At 38.5% G+C, this 17,500-nt stretch overlaps 2 protein-coding genes and 1 pseudogene across 9 annotated transcripts in view; 1 reads left to right on the top strand and 2 right to left on the bottom strand.

Annotated features, from left to right (window-relative positions):
* Positions 1–8,964, bottom strand: part of LOC122326382 (prolyl 4-hydroxylase subunit alpha-2-like) — a 13,403-nt gene extending 4,439 nt beyond the window's left edge. For 3 of the 8 annotated variants that reach the window (XM_043221244.1, XM_043221240.1, XM_043221239.1), the window contains exons 1-10: positions 8,320–8,468; positions 6,844–6,938; positions 6,585–6,681; positions 6,347–6,498; positions 5,053–5,190; positions 3,679–3,918; positions 2,563–2,762; positions 1,526–1,702; positions 803–873; positions 479–578 (exon numbers count right to left, since the gene is read on the bottom strand). In XM_043221244.1, coding sequence (XP_043077179.1) covers positions 479–578; positions 803–873; positions 1,526–1,702; positions 2,563–2,762; positions 3,679–3,918; positions 5,053–5,190; positions 6,347–6,498; positions 6,585–6,681; positions 6,844–6,938; positions 8,320–8,387 — 1,338 coding nt within the window. In that variant the 5' untranslated portion in view covers positions 8,388–8,468. Of the gene's footprint in view, positions 1–478; positions 579–802; positions 874–1,525; positions 1,703–2,562; positions 2,763–3,678; positions 3,919–5,034; positions 5,191–6,346; positions 6,499–6,584; positions 6,682–6,843; positions 6,939–7,061; positions 7,084–8,319; positions 8,469–8,495; positions 8,641–8,834 lie in introns of those variants that run through there. The other 5 variants (XM_043221238.1, XM_043221237.1, XM_043221242.1 and 2 more) reach the window with 4 other exon arrangements.
* Positions 8,965–12,042: 3,078 nt separating this feature from the next.
* Positions 12,043–14,700, top strand: LOC122326390 (annotated as a pseudogene).
* A 1,111-nt stretch (positions 14,701–15,811) lies between these two features.
* Positions 15,812–17,500, bottom strand: part of LOC122326389 (serine/threonine-protein kinase 32B-like) — a 25,778-nt gene continuing 24,089 nt past the window's right edge. The window contains exons 8-9 of the mRNA XM_043221249.1: positions 17,080–17,185; positions 15,812–15,921 (exon numbers count right to left, since the gene is read on the bottom strand). Coding sequence (XP_043077184.1) covers positions 15,812–15,921; positions 17,080–17,185 — 216 coding nt within the window. The remainder of the gene's footprint in view (positions 15,922–17,079; positions 17,186–17,500) is intronic.

Here is a 17,500-nt window from a genome sequence, read left to right as displayed (position 1 = left end):
TACTTACAAAGCACATATTAATGCCTTGCATGAGCATAATTTATGCCACTTACACACACTGTATCTAAACTTAACAACTGCCGCACTTAATATTAATAAGCAAAAAATAAACATTTATTAAAACTCATAGCTCATAGTCAACAGTGAGAATTGATCCCTGAACTAAAGTGCAACCAAAACATTGTTAGTTGAAATATTTTGTGTATTTCTGTTATTGCACGGTGCATTACTCAGTATACTCTGTTCCATGTTATATAATAAGGTTATGCTTTATTTTAAAGGAATAGTTCACCAAAAATAAACATTTTGAGTTAATTGGAATTATTTAAATTTTGGGGTGAACTATACCTTTAAGGTGTCATAATACAGAATACCTAAGCAAGCACTTAAGAATTAGTTGTTCTCACATGAAAAGCTTAATTTTAGCTAGTTTATTTCTGTAATGTTGTGTATTTTGTATGTGTTTTGTATGAATGACCTGTAGAAGTTCTGCGGTGTCTACGGACAGGCCGGTGACGTCCTCTATTCTCTGATTGACCCGCTCTATCACTGGATCGTCTTCCCCTTCTAACCACGCGCTGCAAGAAAATCACAGCTGTTCATCGGCTCTATTACGACAGCAAGTAAGTACACTTATTAATATCAGCCTGCGGGTGAGATCCGTGACCACACCACAGACTTTCAGTGAAGAGCAGGTACGTTTAGTTTCCTGACAACACGGACGTCTCCGAAAGGGAACGCGGAAAGTGCGTATCTCCTCTTCGAGACGCTTTTTAAAGGCCGTTGTGTGAAAAGTGCTCACCTCTTGGAGACTCTGTAGTGGGCGACCGTCAGAACGCCTGTTTTCGGGTCTCTCACAGTGGCTCTCGCAAGCTGCAGAGATCAGCTCAGAATTAGCTTAAATTCACATTTAGATTTCAGTCAGGTTGTGTGTCAAGAGCAAAAAAGGACAAACTCACATGTAGCAGTATATTAAATATTAATATTAATATATATATATATAATTTATTGTTTTAATTTTTTTATTAAATTAAATTACTTATTTTAAACTAATCAACATCAAGCAAAAGCAAAAGATTAAGTTGGCACCAAATAAAAAAAATTATAATAATAATTAAAGACACAAATATGCCTACAAATGCATTTTTTTTTTAAAACAAACATCCTTAAAAAAGTAACTTATTTTTTCATAAATTCTAAAATTATTATTCTTAAATTACAAAAAGATCTTATAAATTCTAGAGTCATCACGTGTAAGGCAAAACATTACAAAAGTTTTTTAGAGCTTATTTTCTAAAAATCAAAAAAAAAAAAAGGATTTGCAATTAATTAGTTAAATTATGTTCATTTATGCACTCAGTTGTTGGTCAGATCTCCTTTAGCACAATACTCTAATGCTTTACAGATACTGGCTTCTTGCCTTTCGTGAGCTCCAATCATCTCAATTAATGCAAAACTTTACTTTATTTACATTTACTTTCCACATCATTCGTTTGAGGCGTCTGCCCGGGGTTTGCACGCTCACCTTAGGTTTGGCCAGCTCCTTGATCTTCTCGATCTCTTCGTCGGAGAGGGCCTCTAGAAAGCGGACGATGTGAGGGCTGTCCCACTCGTCCTCCTCCTTCATGGGCCGGAGCAGCAGGCGAGGGTTCCTGTCCCCGTCCTGATAACGGCAGAACAGCCGGCTGCGCCTCTTCTGAGTCTGCAGGGAAATTAATTGCAATGAAAAAAAAAAAGAAAAAAAGTAAAGACGTCCCTCGATGCTCACCAAGGAGGCGAATTTGATCAAAAACGCAGGACAGACTGCAACACTGTGAAATATTATCATTTAAACTAAGTGTAATTTATTCTTTATCAAGCTTCAGTGTCACGTGATCCTTCAGTAATCACTCTAACACGCTGAATCTGAATTCAGTTATTATTATTATTATTAACATTAAGCATGTTGATCAGATCTTGCCGTTTAATACACTTGCTGAAACTGTGATTCTTTGATGAAAAAAAAGAAATGTTCAAAAACATTGATTTAATTATTTTTTTTTTGCATCGTAAGTATCTTTACTGTCACTTTCGATCAATTTAATGCATCCTTCAAAAAAACTCTACTCAACTTTGATGATCAGAAATGTTTTTTGAAGTGATACTGAAGACCGGAGCAACGATGCTGGAAATTGAGATTTGATCCCAGGAATAAATTGCAGCATACAATATATTCACATAGAAAAAGCAAAATAATATTTCACCATTTTTAAACAAATGCAGCCTTAGTGTGCATGAGAGACTTCTTCATTAAAAAACAAAAACATCCTAATTATTAAACACATAACTGCATAACTGAACATACTGAACTTTTTTTGTATTAAAAACACTTTTCTTTTATTGGTCGGATGAAATATGCGAATTTTGGGAGTTTTCATGAGCCAAAATCATCAATATTAAAACAATAAAAGGCTTGAACTACTTCAGTTGTGCGTAATGAATCTAAACTATATGAAAGTCTGATGTTTATCAGTACATGACAGAAAATAATGAACTTTTATCATATGTATAAGCTGCCCTAACCATCTTGACTCCCTCTCCCCTGCAGAGCGCCTCGTACACCTCTCTCTCGGGCAGGTAGTCTTTGGGCCGCTCGTAGGTGTCCAGCTGAATGGGCCTCTCGTCCGCTGGCTCCTGCTGGCTCCGGCCCCGGTCCCTCAGCTCTTTAGACAGCAGCCGCTCGAAGTAGCGCAGGTTTCCTCCTGCCCTCTGGTGGCTGGGATCTGCACAGCGTGCAATACACAAAGATTGAGAGAGAAAAAAAAAGAAACAACACATGACATTTTTCTTGGATTCCATGTTATATATATATATGCTAATTGCTCATAAGAGTCCATTTTTGAAATTGAGGTTTACACACATTAAAGCTGAATGATGGCTTGTTAGGATAAAACTCTATTTGGGCAACTATTTGAAAATCTGGAATCTGAGCGAGCGAAAAAAAAAAAAAAATTTCAGAAAATTGTTGAATATTTTCTCTTTCAAATCTCTCAGTACCGAAATAAAACAATATATAGTTTAAAAATAAGGGCTATATTGACATTAACATTTTGTTTACATATACCATGTAAATGTTTTTTTTTTTTTTTTTTTAAAGATACGTTTGTTAAGTTTTAAAGGTAAATCAATAACAATTACAATTTTAACAGCATGTCTAAAGTAAATAATGAGATTAGTTTTATTTTCATTCCAGTCTTTCTTTGTAAAAGGCAAAAAGTTGATCATGATTTCAAAGTTTAGGATTTATTAGTTTGAACATCCATCGATTGAAACAAACACTACGATAGCATCTTATCTGATCAATCGATCTACTTTATTTCTGACAAAACATCCCATGTTTCGGCGGCGACTGCACATTTTCATTAGTGATAGTTATGTTTTGACCACATTCTTAAAATTTAATATATATATATATATATATATATATATATATATATATATATATATATATATATATATATATATATATATATATATATATATTTTTTTTTTTTTTTATTTTATTACACATGTATAAATAATATATAAATACATATATTATATAATATACATTTAATAATTCATATATTCTAATTTTATACATTACATAATTTACACATTTTACATTATACATAATATATAAATAAATAAGCGGCCTACCGATGGCCACCAGGCGTCGGGTGAGCTCGATGGCCCGTGGCAGGTCGCCCATCTGATAGACTGAGTAACTCAGATAATCCAGAATATCGGCTTTGGGCGTCTTGGCGTCTTCTCCCGAGTCCATCTGCCTGAGCGCCTGCTGCATCCACAGCACCGAGTGGTAGTAGTCGTTCTCATTGTAGGCCAGCTTGCCCATGTCAAAGCAGTCGTCCACCGTCAGCTCGGCCTCGTAGCGAACCCCTGCGGACAGACAGCTTTTAACACGGCTGTTAGACCGGACCAGGACGTACTTTCAGTCATGTGCACGCTAAGAGATTTATAAACCGTTCAAACCTAGCTTTCAGAGAGATCTCCGACTGTGATCCCAGCGGCCATTATTGTCTGACTGCAACATTTTTTTATATTTTACGCATTCTGAGTTATCACAACAGCAGTTATTTATTCATTCATTTTAAAGTTTTAGTAATTTTGCTGCTCATTACAATTTTTTTTCAATATATCTGTATTTTTTTTTATTATGTTTTCAATTCGCCTCAGTGTATTTGTAGTCATTTCGGTGCTTCAACAAGCTAAATGAAAAGGAAATGTTTTAAAATGTGAAATGACGATAAATCACATAAACCGTGAATCATAAATACTGAAAAATCTGAATATATTCAGAACTTGTAAAAAATAATACCAACAGTCTAGGAGAAGTAATGGCATATTAGGCCATTGACTTTTTTTTTTAAATGTTGTTATGGTTTTTGACCACTAGATGGCGCTGGCCGCAGTGTCAGTTTTCGTTGCTTGTTCGTAACAACACTCCAGTTCATTTATAAAACACAACATTACACAACAAACTATAAAATGCCCGACTTGGGGATACTGGAACATGCTGGTCCGTATCCGAACAGATCAGCCTTATATTTTTGGCCCGAACCATTCACAAACACAAGCAGCTTCTGAAGCCTCAGGTCGTGGTTTACAGCCTCACATCCTCGTTGGTGAGCTCTTTTAAAAGCTAGCTCATGCGTTCTTCGAAATCGAATCCAACTTTTTGTGAGCATGGTCTGGTTAGATTCTCGTCAAAATCGAACCAGATCGTCTTCAGTAAGTCATCTTCATAATAAGGCTGGCTATAACTGACTTAAAATCTCTTTCTCGCTGCAGCAGGACAGAACCAATCTGTCCCTCGGGTCGTTTCCCGCTTGCGTTCGCCCCCACGGCAGGAAACGGCTGCAGACTCGAGCGAAGGTGGAGGTGTTTGCATGCATGGATGCCGTTATCACCGGCCTACGTCTCAGAAACCCACCGCTCAACGCAGCGCCTTGTGCGAAAAGAAAACAAAGAGGTGAAAACAAGAGTTGGAGTTACCAGAGTACTGCCTCTGACCTGGCAGCTTGCCTTTGGAGAAACTCTCCGAGTCCAGTTTGTACGTGTCTTGAAGACGCATGAGCGCCTTGGCTGCTCCCTTCTCATCCTCCTCGTCGGGAAAATACTGTCTGTGCACGGACATGTTCGATATGAAGCCTTCAGAAGGAGAGAAAAACACGCTTTTGTTGGGTCATGGCTTTAAGGCATCTGGTGTTCACTGAAAACAGATTTGAGAACAACTGATTGCTTTTTTAAAGACACAGTGCTTCGGCGTACCGTGCATGATTCTTATTGGACAACAGCGTTATCATTATTAAAAAATATTTCTATAATAGACATCTTCCTATCTTAACTTAAACAGATTTTTCACCCAAAAATGGATCTCGTGTTATTTTCTCGCTCTCATGTCATATTCATGTCTCTTTATTCTCACATAAAAGATGTTTGCTGGCAAACAAATAGTTGCATTGCTCCCTATTATGCCAATGATGAGTAAATGATCGAATGAGCGTTTCTGTCTTTCACACACACGCATGCATGCATTCGGTAAAAGCGCGAGCTCATTTCCTGTGTTAATGACCGTATGTTATCGCTTCCGTGACTTTCGTTCAAGTGAGAGCTCCACGTGGCAACATGCTGCAACACAAGTTCACACAAGTTCAGTGAAAATAAGTGAACGGCTGTCATGACTTCACACATAACCCCTACACAGGAGTCACTAGAAGCTAACTTGATGCTTCATTCCCTAACAGTCCGCATTCGTTTTCAAATAAATCATTATAATGTGCTATACAGCACGTGCTGCATTACGCCAGGACACTGTATGACTGATTATGTGGTGATACGAATTCTACTTAATGTTGATCAACTTCAGAAATATGAATAAATAAATGCAAACATTTAGTCAAATTATTGGAGTCAAAGACTAACAAAAGGCTTTAAAAGTAACAAATATAATTTAAGAATGTAATAAAGACAGCAACAAAATATATTAAATAGAAAATAGGTTTTTGAATAATTTTTTTAAATCCTTTTTTATTTTATTTTATTTTATTTTATTTTATTTTATTTTATTGCCTCTTCTGGGATGTCTCCCTTGCACCGGTTCAAACACGTTCACCGTGTGCCTCGGCACGAAGCTCTTCTCGTATCAAAAGGAGGCTTAACACATAATGCCGAGAGATAAAACTGCATCGGAGCAAGCATACCACAAAATTACAGTGTCACATAACATGCGGCTATCCTAAATCCCTTTCGTTTTTACTCGGCGCTTCTCCACGTTTAACCTTCTGTGGTTGCCGATATGCCGTACCGTCCGAAGGGTCCTGCAGCACCAGACTCTCTAACTCCGTCCACTCGGTGTTGAGTCTCTTCATCAGCTTGTAGGCGTTCACCGGGTGAGCCAGGAAGCCTTCGGGGTCCGACGTAGACGCACGCGTCAACATATCCAGCTTGTTAGCCCAGCTGAAGCCAAGAGACGGACGGAAACAAGTTAATGGTGAGTCACGTGCGGGTCAAACGGCAAAAAAATATCGTAGTGAGAGATTCACCTCTTCACAGCTTCAAGCTTCATTTCTTCTGCTTCGATGTATTCCTTCAGGGATTGGACGAGCTCCCTCTCCGTAAAGATCAGGTCTGTCATTTGGCCTGTACAGAGAGAACGCATTAAAAGACCAAAAGTGTTCAGCAAAAGTGAGCCAGACCCGTATAAAGGGAGCGGTCTTGGAGCACTTTTCGCACTCGGTTTAATCGGACTTTAAACTCCGGATGATTTTCACGCCGCTAAAAGATGGAGAATAGGAAGCGTACCGATGGACGTGAAGATTTCGGCCCGCGTGGGAGAAGAGAAGGACGACAGAGTCAGCAGCGCTAACACCAGAAACCTCGCCATGGTCAGCCAAAACCTACAAGGAAACCGGACGGGAGAGTTAGAGAGGTGCACATGTGGTTTACATCCCATTGCACTTCAACTGAAGATTGCTAAAGAGTTAAAAATAGACTTTTTATACACCAAGTAGCGTGCTTACTACTGAGGGCTAGCGCTGAACACCGAGCCAAGTCGGTTCTTTGGTGCTTAACCACAAATGAGTCAAGAAACAGCTGCAGAGCTTTCACTCCCGGTGAAAAACAGATATCTTATAAATAGAAGCACACGGTTGCATTTTTAAAGAAATGAATAGTTTTATTCAGCAATGATGTGTTTTTAAAAAAAAACATTTACCAAATAATAAGTGGCACACACGTTTCCAACACTGATATTAAAATGATGCTGGCGTATATAAAACATTGATATTTCTTCGTTAGAAACCGAAAGCTTTAGCTTCTCAGCAAGCATCTCCTGCTGACTTCTCAATCACGAAGGCCCGAGTGGAATCGGTCAGCGCCAGAAGCAGCAACTTCACATTTTGGTAAAAACGAGAGGGTGGGAACTAGCGAAGCTTCCGGCTAATGACCGGTCATTACTGTCAAAAGCGCTCACTGGTGGAAACCACGGCCCTCTCAAAACGGTCCGGCACTTAAAGACCTCACGATACAATAAAAAAAATATCTCCCGAATGAATTTTCAGCCAATAAAGGTGGCTTTGAATCTAAACCCGCTTTCTCTGCCGTAGAGTCGAAATAGGAACCAAAAAGTGGGCGTGATAACTTGTGGAACATTAAATTAGAGCTATTCGACTTTTCAAACCTTCTGGCCTGATCTCCATCACTTCTACTTCCTGTATAATGCATGCACGGTGAGATTCGTCCGCCTTCGCACCTCCTTTCAAACTGTTTGCCTCCCTTCAGCAGCTCCTGTTTGACCTTTAACAGATTTTAATTAGCGAGGGGTCACTGGACGAGGACCCGGGTTCTTCTCTCGTCCCAGAAAGCAGCGTTTATCAAACTTTACGGCAGCATTAACTTCAGGCAAGCGGCTAGAAAAACCGCTAACCAACCCAAACACTCAACTGACTCCCAGATGTTTCTGAGTGCATGGGCGGTGACGTCACCTTCTAGAAAGTTTCTGTCCTCCTCGAGAAGATCTGCTGCTCCTGTACAACATCACACAAACTCTGTATATAACTCTATTAACACTATAAACACACTAAACTATATTGGTATTACGCCCGTTATAACCGTGCCCACTGAGTTCAGTGATAAAACGCGAAGAAGCGGACGTGCACCAATTAATACGGCAAACATAAAACATGCAGAAAGAAACAAACAGCAATATAACGCGCGCAAGCCGCATAAACGTGCCCGTTTATTTTAACACATGTACAAAAGCCCTGTTACACAACTTACATGTCGCCCTCAGAACGTGAACGCGAAGAAAACGAGTAACGTGAACGGAACGCTCGCACGCGAAACATTGTAGCGGCGAGAGTTCTTTAAAGGTCAGATGTCAAAGGTAAGAGCCGCCGCGCCGCGCGTCACGCGGGGAACGCGTCTCAAAACGGTTCAGACGGAGGAGAGCTCACCTCGGGTCGCGTCGGGAGCGATTCACAGCGACTCCTCTGTCGTTTCGCAGCGGTTTTGGTCGCTGCCACGTACAGAAGAGCCCCTCAAACGCTTTCCACGGGCGCCCGCAATCCGCCTAAGAGACGCGCACGCGCATTCCCGAGCCCCGCGACGAGCGGCTCCGTCGGGGAAAACGCCGAACAAACCGCTTTCGATAGCCTCGGATATTACAGAACTGTGCTTGAGAACAACCCACGTGCATGTTATAAGTCAACGACTCGTTAACCGCGTCGAAGAACAACGCGTAAACGCAGATAAAGGATGACGGTCTATGTGGGGTTAATGGGGGGATAACTCACTGCTTTGATCCTCTTGTGTTCAAATCATCTCCATGTAGCAGGATCTTAATCGAGGCTTTTGATTAAGTTGATCAGCATCCGAGATCGACACGACACAAAACATCGCTTTATACTCTACGGTTTACGGTAAAAGAGGAACATGATGGACTGCACGTTCTCTTCTAGCTCTGGTGAAGAGTTCAGAAATGATCGAGATGCCTGTAAAATAATGGAAATAAGAATTGTGACCCTGGACCGAAAAAACCCAGTCATAAGCGTCAGGTTTTGAGGCATGATTTGAATAAGTAAGATAAAGAAATTATATTTAAATTGATGTATGGTTTATAAGGATAAGACAACATTTGGCTGAAACATATAAAAAAAAAATCTTTAAAGTTGAAGTTGTCCAAATTCAGTTCTAAGCAATGCATATTACTAAACTATATATATATATATATATATATATATATATATATATATATATATATATATATATATATATATATATATATATATATATATATATATATATATTTTATTTTTTTTTTTGGTAAAGAAACAGTAAGAAATTCATAAAACATCATCATGAAAACATTATTTTAACTAAATATCCTATTGCTTTTTGACATAAAAGAAAAATAGATCATTTTGACCCATACATTGTTGGGTCTTGCTACACATATAGCTGTATTTGTTATTTTCCCTCCAGGGTCACAGGCTATACTTTAGCATCATATGCACGAGAGTTTAGATGTCACAAAGACAGGGTTATAGCAATCAATTCAAAAAAATTTGTTCAAATTTCCTCAAAAACAAGCAGTGTTTAAATTTAAGTGTTTTGTGACTTTAAAATGACTTTAAATGTGTTTTGGAGCAGTCATAACGATTCTCAGGCAGAGTTTTCTTCATCATTCTGTGCAAAAATAAACTAAAAACATCAACAGCTGCAAAATGTGTTTCCGGGTCAGGATGATTTATGGAGCCGGTCACATGTTATGACTTAACTGTACTTTAATTACATAACACCTCCAACATATGGTTCAGCAGGACCCCAGACGACTGATCTTTAGTCCAGCTTCTCTCTCATTCGTTCAGAAAGCAGTTTAAGTCTAAATGACTTTTTCTCTTTTTTTTCCCGTTTTTTCTTGATCCTTAACCAAAACGCCATTTTTATTATTATTATTATTGCACTAAAAATGTAGTAACCATTTTTTAATTATTCTGCAGATTCCAAAGAGCATCGGTTGAACAGAAAGTCTGATGAGAGAATGAACCGCAGAATTATATTTCTTCATCCACACTGGATAGAAACGAGAGAGAAACGACGAGCATTATTAATGGTATCAAGTAATAATCTGAAGTGTCTTGAGAATAAATCCTTCTGGTTCATGTTATGCTGTAAAGTATATCTGGGTCCACTTCTCATGCCTGTGGTCTTTGCATGTAACCCCTCTGTAGATTTTTGATATTTTGCACTATATAAACCTCTAAGGAGTGGTTTCCTGGACGGAGTCGTAGACTAAAATACATTTAAACCAGATTAAAAGAAGCCTGCTTTTCTCTGTCTACCAGAGACGGGTTTAACTTCAGATTAACGTTGTGTTTCCAGTCTTTATGCATCAAAATTATTGGTAGATATGAACAAAGCAGCCTTTGGAAATAAATCTGCACTATTAATCATTTTGATCTTATATATATATATATATACACTTAAAACTTTCATTGAAGTACAATGGAAAGCAAAAGAAATCTCAATATAAAAGAATTGTTGTTGTCTAATACAAACTGGCTACAATTAATGGCAATTGAATTTTATTCAATGCTTTATGCAACCTACTTTTGCCAATTTAACCATTTTACTTTTGCTCATTTCAATGTGCATTAGAGAGAAAATATTTTCATAATGTGATGTTGTTGAAAAGTTAGATTTAGGTGTTTTTTGTACATTTATTTCATTTTTATTTACTTTAAAAAAATAATACACAATATATATTTTAGTAAAAAATATTTTATTTATTATAAAATAATATTAATTTATCATATTAATATTAATTATATTCATATTATATAATAAAATATTAATATTATTTGTATTATATTATATATTATATAATATATTAATTAATTTAATTTTCACAATCCCGTTTGATCATATTTTTAGGATGCCAATATAATGCTGCTCACGGTGCTCTCTAAAACAGCTGCTTTATGTATTATAATACGGCTGCTCTGTCTATTCTGATGTTCAGTATCGATCTCCTCTGCTACAAAGCTGTGTGAGATATAGTCTTGTCACTTTCTGTGAACAGTATGACTCTGCAGCCGGTGCGTGTGTGTAATTAGCAAGGTATCTTGATGGACGAGCATCAGGTCAGTCACTATTTAACACACGGCTGTTAAATCATAACGAGGCAAGACCAGGTTTAATTTTTAGTCCAATTAGTACAATAATCCATGAGTAGCAGCTCATCTGGCCAGCAGGAGTCTATGAGCTCTTTCCCACTTGTATTTCCTTTTAGCCAATATTTAACATCTCCTGAGAAGTGCTTGCACCTGGACACAACCCCAATCTATCTCCTGTTGTCTTCTCACATTAAAACCTACTTCAGAGCCATTTTGGCTTGTAAGTTTCTCTCCTGATTCAGATCAGACCACTTTTCGAGCTCAGAATCATTCATTTCTATTGATTCGAGCTCTATTGAATAGCCTATTTTAAATAAACGCTATGTTCCCTTCAGCTGAAACTCCCAGGAACTCTTAGGAGGACTCCTAGTGGTCATCTGAACAAGAAAAGACCTGTTCAGATGTGAAACGCACTCGTTACTTAAAAGAGATGCAGAGCTTCTACTCGGTCGTGGTGCGGCTTGTGTGTTCAGGCTGGATCGGGTATTTTTGGTTTGCATAAAACTTGTTAGAAGCACAACTCAGGTTGACCGACATCTTTAAAGTGCACTTTTCATCTAAAAAGACACAGTAAAGTAAAACCCGGCTTATTTGGTCAAGGTCGTTTGTCCTGCACCAAGCTCTTTATGAAAAATTCCAGCGCAGGGTATTTTAATCAGATTAAAACTTCATTATTGTTCTTGTGTGTGTGTGTGTGTGTGTGTGTGTGTGTGTGTGTGTGTGTGTGTGTGTATGTGTGTGTGCGTGCGTGTCATGGAGGGGGTGACTTTTAATTCACTTCAGCTCTGTGTATGGAAAATGCTTTATGTTCAGAAATCAGAAACTATTTTGGCAACCATTAACCTCCAAAGTAATCATTCAAAGTTTTAAATGCCTTCTTTGCGTAATTTGACGTAACATAGAGAGTTCACCTGCCGCCGGTCTCCTGACGTTAGAAGCAATATAGCCTTGAAATACAAGGGACGTTTAAATTCTATAAAGATATCGGTACCGGCATGGGCTTTGCGGATCTCCTGGATGAAGTCGGCGGGTTCGGCCGCTTCCAGTTGATTCACGTTACTCTTCTGTCCATCCCGGGCCTTCTAATGGCGAGCCAGAATTTGCTCAATAACTTCACCGCCGGTGTACCGGAGCATCACTGTCGCGTCCCGAACATCACGGCGGCGCTGAACGAGAGCGCGGCGGCTCTCCTGCGCGCGTTCATCCCGCTGGACGCGTCCTCGCGCTGTCCAAATGCACCCGGTACACCGACGCGCAGTGGCACTTAATCACCGACAAACCGAGTCACACGAACGCGACTGAGCTCCAGACGGAGGCTTGCGCCGAGGGCTGGACATACGACAAGACCGAGTTCATCTCATCTATAGTGTCAGAAGTAAGTCGTTTGCAGTTTACCAATCATCAGCACCACACTCGATCGAATACGTAACAAAACAACGAGAATATAAAAACGCAGACTTTAAAATGCACGCTATCCGAACTTAGTGGACAATCCGGTCTCATGAAAGTGCGCCAAAAAGCCGTGGTACTGATGCGCAAAAATGGACCGGGATGGGTAAGATTAGGTTGCGTGGAAAATCTATATGAGTATCATATGCACGCAAACAAATTTTGCATCATGAGCACGAAGCTGCGTATTAAATGAAGTCCAAACACGAGCGTATCATATGCACACGACACGACAAAGTCAGTTTTGGTATAGAAGCCATGAGTTTTTTTATTTGGCGTGCTATTTGTACGCTAATGTTAAATATATATTTTATATATAAAAATCTTTTACAGTATGTTTTGGAATCTAAGTTTGCTACAAAATCTAAATCCATAACTTAGATTTTAGTTTTGTTCCAAATGTGTCTCAAAAAGTACTCTCAAGACTTTGTGTTATGACGAAAACCTACACAGCCTTTTTGATGCATTTTTCATCACAAATGTCTGTCACGGTATTATTTCTATGTTCAAAATGTTCGAACAGTATGCTTTGTCAAGATTAGGAAAAGTTTTGATTACGAACTACTGTGTAATATGACGCTTGGCGCCGCCCACTAGGGAGGCCTAATTATGGTAAGATTACGTTTCCATTTCAAAAAAATGGTTAAAGAGTTTTGAGTGTTCAAGTTTTGAATCTATTTTAGACTGATTTTTAAAACGCGGAGGGAAAACTCAATATACCAATAAATCGAGGCGATAGGCGCTCTGTTAATGTAGTAAGTGAAGGCTTCCATGTTGTTTTTTGGTGGTCATTCCGCTTGCCTGCCGCAGTCCCCTACAGTAATGTTTCTGTCTTATTTGTCACAGTGGATCTGGTTTGCACCCTCCGTCCACTCAAACAGATGAGCCAGACCATTTACATGGGAGGAGTGCTGATCAAAAGTGCCATTATATTTGGAGGGCTATCCGGCCAGGTAATGCATCTGTTTCTACTGTGATCATAACATGATATATGCATTTTGCACAATAAAAAAATCAGTAAACGATGTGTCTGATTATTGTTCACTAGTGCACATGTGAGTCATAAATCAATGCATTTCAAACCATGTGCCAGTGGTTATTTTTTACCGTAAAATACCACATATATTTAGCCTTATTCACACGAATGGGTCTAGCAACAATAAGACTACTTGACAAGACTGATAATATGCAGGAAGCAAAATGAGAATTACGTTCATACATAAAAAATAATTCAAATAATGGTATATCAGTAAGACTGGTTGAGATGTGGGTGGTGGAGCACAGTGAGGTTATTGCAGCATGAAATCTAAACGTGCATTTCTAACTTGTCTGCACTGCAACCCGCTATTCGCTCATGCATTCATTCATTTAATAGATTACCAAAACATTACTTGAACCGCGAAGGATATCTGGGAGTCAATTGGTTGCTTCTTTATTGTCCTGTAGGTTTGGGCGCAAGGCCATGCTGATATGGTCGTATTTCCAGCTCGCTCTCTTGGGCACCTTCACTGCTCTCTCTCCGTCTTACGTGGTGTACTGCATCTTGAGATTTCTGACAGGAATGTCCGTGTCTTCGGAGTCATTCTCAATGCCGTCTCGCCAGTGAGTGCCTCTTTTCACTAATTCTAAACAAAAGGACTGGTTCATCCAACTAATACGGTATACGCGACGGGTTTTAAACGGAATAGATAGGTTCCGGTTCTTCTCTTACCTTTTGAGAATCTGAAGAACCTTCTTTGGATGTTAAAGGTTCTTCTAGTGGCATTGCCAGTTATTGAAAGCACATTGAACTAAGCGGAGCTGTTTAGGAGTAGCATTTATCTAAATAAATGTGAGTTAAAATGTTCGTGGTTTTGTATAGAGGTGGAGTGGATTCCTACAAGGCTCGGACTCTGGTGGGCACCATATCGCCCTTCTTCTTCACATTTGGTCAGATGATTCTAGCCGTGTGGCATACAGTCTGGAAGGACTGGCGCATAAAATACACGTGGCCGCCTGTCTTCCTTTCTTTATATTCTTCTTCTACAGCTGGTAAGAAAACATCCGGATCACTCTTTGGTAGCGAGTGAAACCTATTCATGCGTTGCTGATGTTTGCTGCTGATGCATACGATTTGAAGAACCCAGGCTCATGGAAAAATAACGCTAATATGCTGCTGGCAGCATCTTTTTGTATTGGTTGTTGTGTATACGAAGTAGTTCAGAAAGTAAATGTCAGGTGAGTGGTGATAAAAGAGCGATGCTTATTGCATTTGGAAATAAAGCACCCTATATTTTGCCTAAAACTTGACATTTTCTGAAATTGACCAGGCCAATCCATGACTAAAGCTTTCACAATGAAAGAAATCCTGTCAATCCAATCGTAAAACACTTTTTTGTTGATTAGGGACTGTGTTTATTAGTGCATTAATACAATAGAATAGGAACACTTATTAACTATTAACTACATTTTGTCCTCAATAAATTCATGATTTTGATTCGCCATTAGTAGTTATTAAAGTAGTTAAGTTGAGGTATTGGGATGTCTTGTACAATAAAAGTCCTATCTCGCATTGGTGTGATTAGTATTATCTGGGGACCTTGTGCTGTTTAGACTACTTCTAATAATTAGCTTTCACAATAATAATTTTTTAATCGTTAGCCGACTTATTGTTGAGCTATTATCATTAAAAATGCACATATAAAGAACCACAAACTCTCCCTCCAAAAGTTAATAAAACTTTTCTGCACAAATTAATGCCCTTTACAATTTAAACCCTTGCTACATTATTTTGAAACCTTTTACGTTTAATTGTATATTTTATCTCAAATAACAATAATGAGTGCTAACTTTTAATCAGGACCTATTCGGCTCACAGAAATGATCCAATAATAAAAGAATTTTCAATCATAAAAGTGCGATAAGATGAAAAGGATGCAAGATTAAAACCACCGCTTTTAAAAAAATCAACAGAAGCCATCTTTAAGCCAGTATAGATAACATCGTATTAAATCTGAATTTCCAAATTTCGAGAAGGCGTTTAGATAAATGTAATGACTAATCCAGAAGTATTGAAATTCTGCATCTAGAGAAAGAAACTGCTGCAGCATACTAATAACAGCTAGAGAACTGTGTCCACGTGTCAAAGGTGGTGCTCTGGGGTGCGCTCATTTTGGCACAATTAGGCAGCCGCTCTGAAGAAGCTCTGAAGCATCTCCACGTGTAGCCAAGTCAACGTGGAAGCCAGAGATGGCCGAGAAGATCACTTTAGAGGTTCCTGCAGCATTTCACAGCTCATATCATCACATATTGATATGATTCTTGTATATCACGTCATGTTTGGGTGGCCAAGTCGCTTTATGCAGAAGGAGGTTCATTCCAGTCATGAGCCGCTTGTACCATGCTTGATCTCCTAAAAACACCAACCACTTGGGGAAGATATCCGTATTGCCTCGGCAGTACGCCTGCATGGGTGAGGATCAGGATTTGTTCTGGTTTCTGCATGTACTCAATTTGTATTGTGCTTAAATAGACATTCATTTACCATTTTATTTTGCAAAAATAAAAATCCAACATTGTTTGACTCCCAGGCTAACGTCTCTCAGTTGCTAAAGCAAATTATGTTTTTCCAACAACGTATGCATTTTTGTAGCATTTTGCTTTTGATGTGTTTTGTAGAGTAGGTTTAATTCTTAGCCTTTTCACATGCATGACGTGTATTTTACGCCTAAATATGATTTCATGGCCATAATCACAGCTGGGATCAAAAGAAATTGCCAACGTGAGCCAGATGTTTTCTACTACATTCGAATGATAGATTTGCTTATTTTTAATGGGCATTTATGTAACATTCTGTGACAATAAATGGAGTATTTTAAACATTTTATTTGCACTTGCAAATTAAACATTACACTGCATAGTATATGCATTTAGAATAATTTCTATTTGTCATTTAAAATGCACTACAAAGCTGATACATGAATACAATCAGAAAAACCTTCAGTATTATGAAAAAAAAAAAAAAAGTGGTTAAAATGTTTGTAGACTCATCCATAAACAAATTAGGTAATATTACGTGCATTCTCCTAAAAATCACTATACTTAAAGCCTTTATGCTTATAATTTGATTATTTTTATTTATAATGTGCATTGTAATGCCTCTATGCAATATCTAGTAAATAAGTATAATAGATTTATGATGCCTTGGTGCAAGAATGCATTTTTATATATAAAGTGTGAATCAAATCTTTGTTGAGATTGTACGATGGCATTATAAGGTGTATTACAAGGCATAAAACTACACATTGATAATATGTTATATGTAAAGAACCTTTTTCAAGATGCAAGGCTGTGTTGTTACACAAATAAATAAACATATGCTCTGCTGCTCTTTCTCACCCAGGTTTTCGACGAGTTTTGCATATTACAGTCATACCATGGACCTCCAGAAGTTCGGGGTGACCATCTATCTGATGCAGATCATCTTTGGGGCAGTAGATTTTCCTACTCGACTGAGTCGTGCCTTTCTGATGCTGAGCTTTCTGGGCCGACGCACACTCACAGGCACATGTCTCCTCATGTCAGCGCTCTGTACATTTGCCAACATTTTGTTCCAAAGGTAAGACAATGATAATGTCTCGATTATTATGCGCCATCATACACCTAATGCCACGGCTGATCACCTGATGTGGTGCCATTTTCTAAACTATACAGACTGGCACATGCTTGGTAAAGGTACTTTAAATACTATATACTACTCGACAATGCAAGCCTCCGCCTTAATGACTAATTCATACCTGCTAATGAAGCTGTGTGTCGCTCACAGATATGCAGATCACAAGAACGGCACTTGCTGT

Source organism: Puntigrus tetrazona, chromosome 21 (genome assembly GCF_018831695.1).
Source record: "Puntigrus tetrazona isolate hp1 chromosome 21, ASM1883169v1, whole genome shotgun sequence".
In the NCBI taxonomy this organism is placed as follows: domain Eukaryota; kingdom Metazoa; phylum Chordata; class Actinopteri; order Cypriniformes; family Cyprinidae; genus Puntigrus; species Puntigrus tetrazona.
The sequence above is the reverse complement of the archived record's forward strand: the minus strand, read 5'-3'. Positions and strand labels throughout refer to the sequence as shown.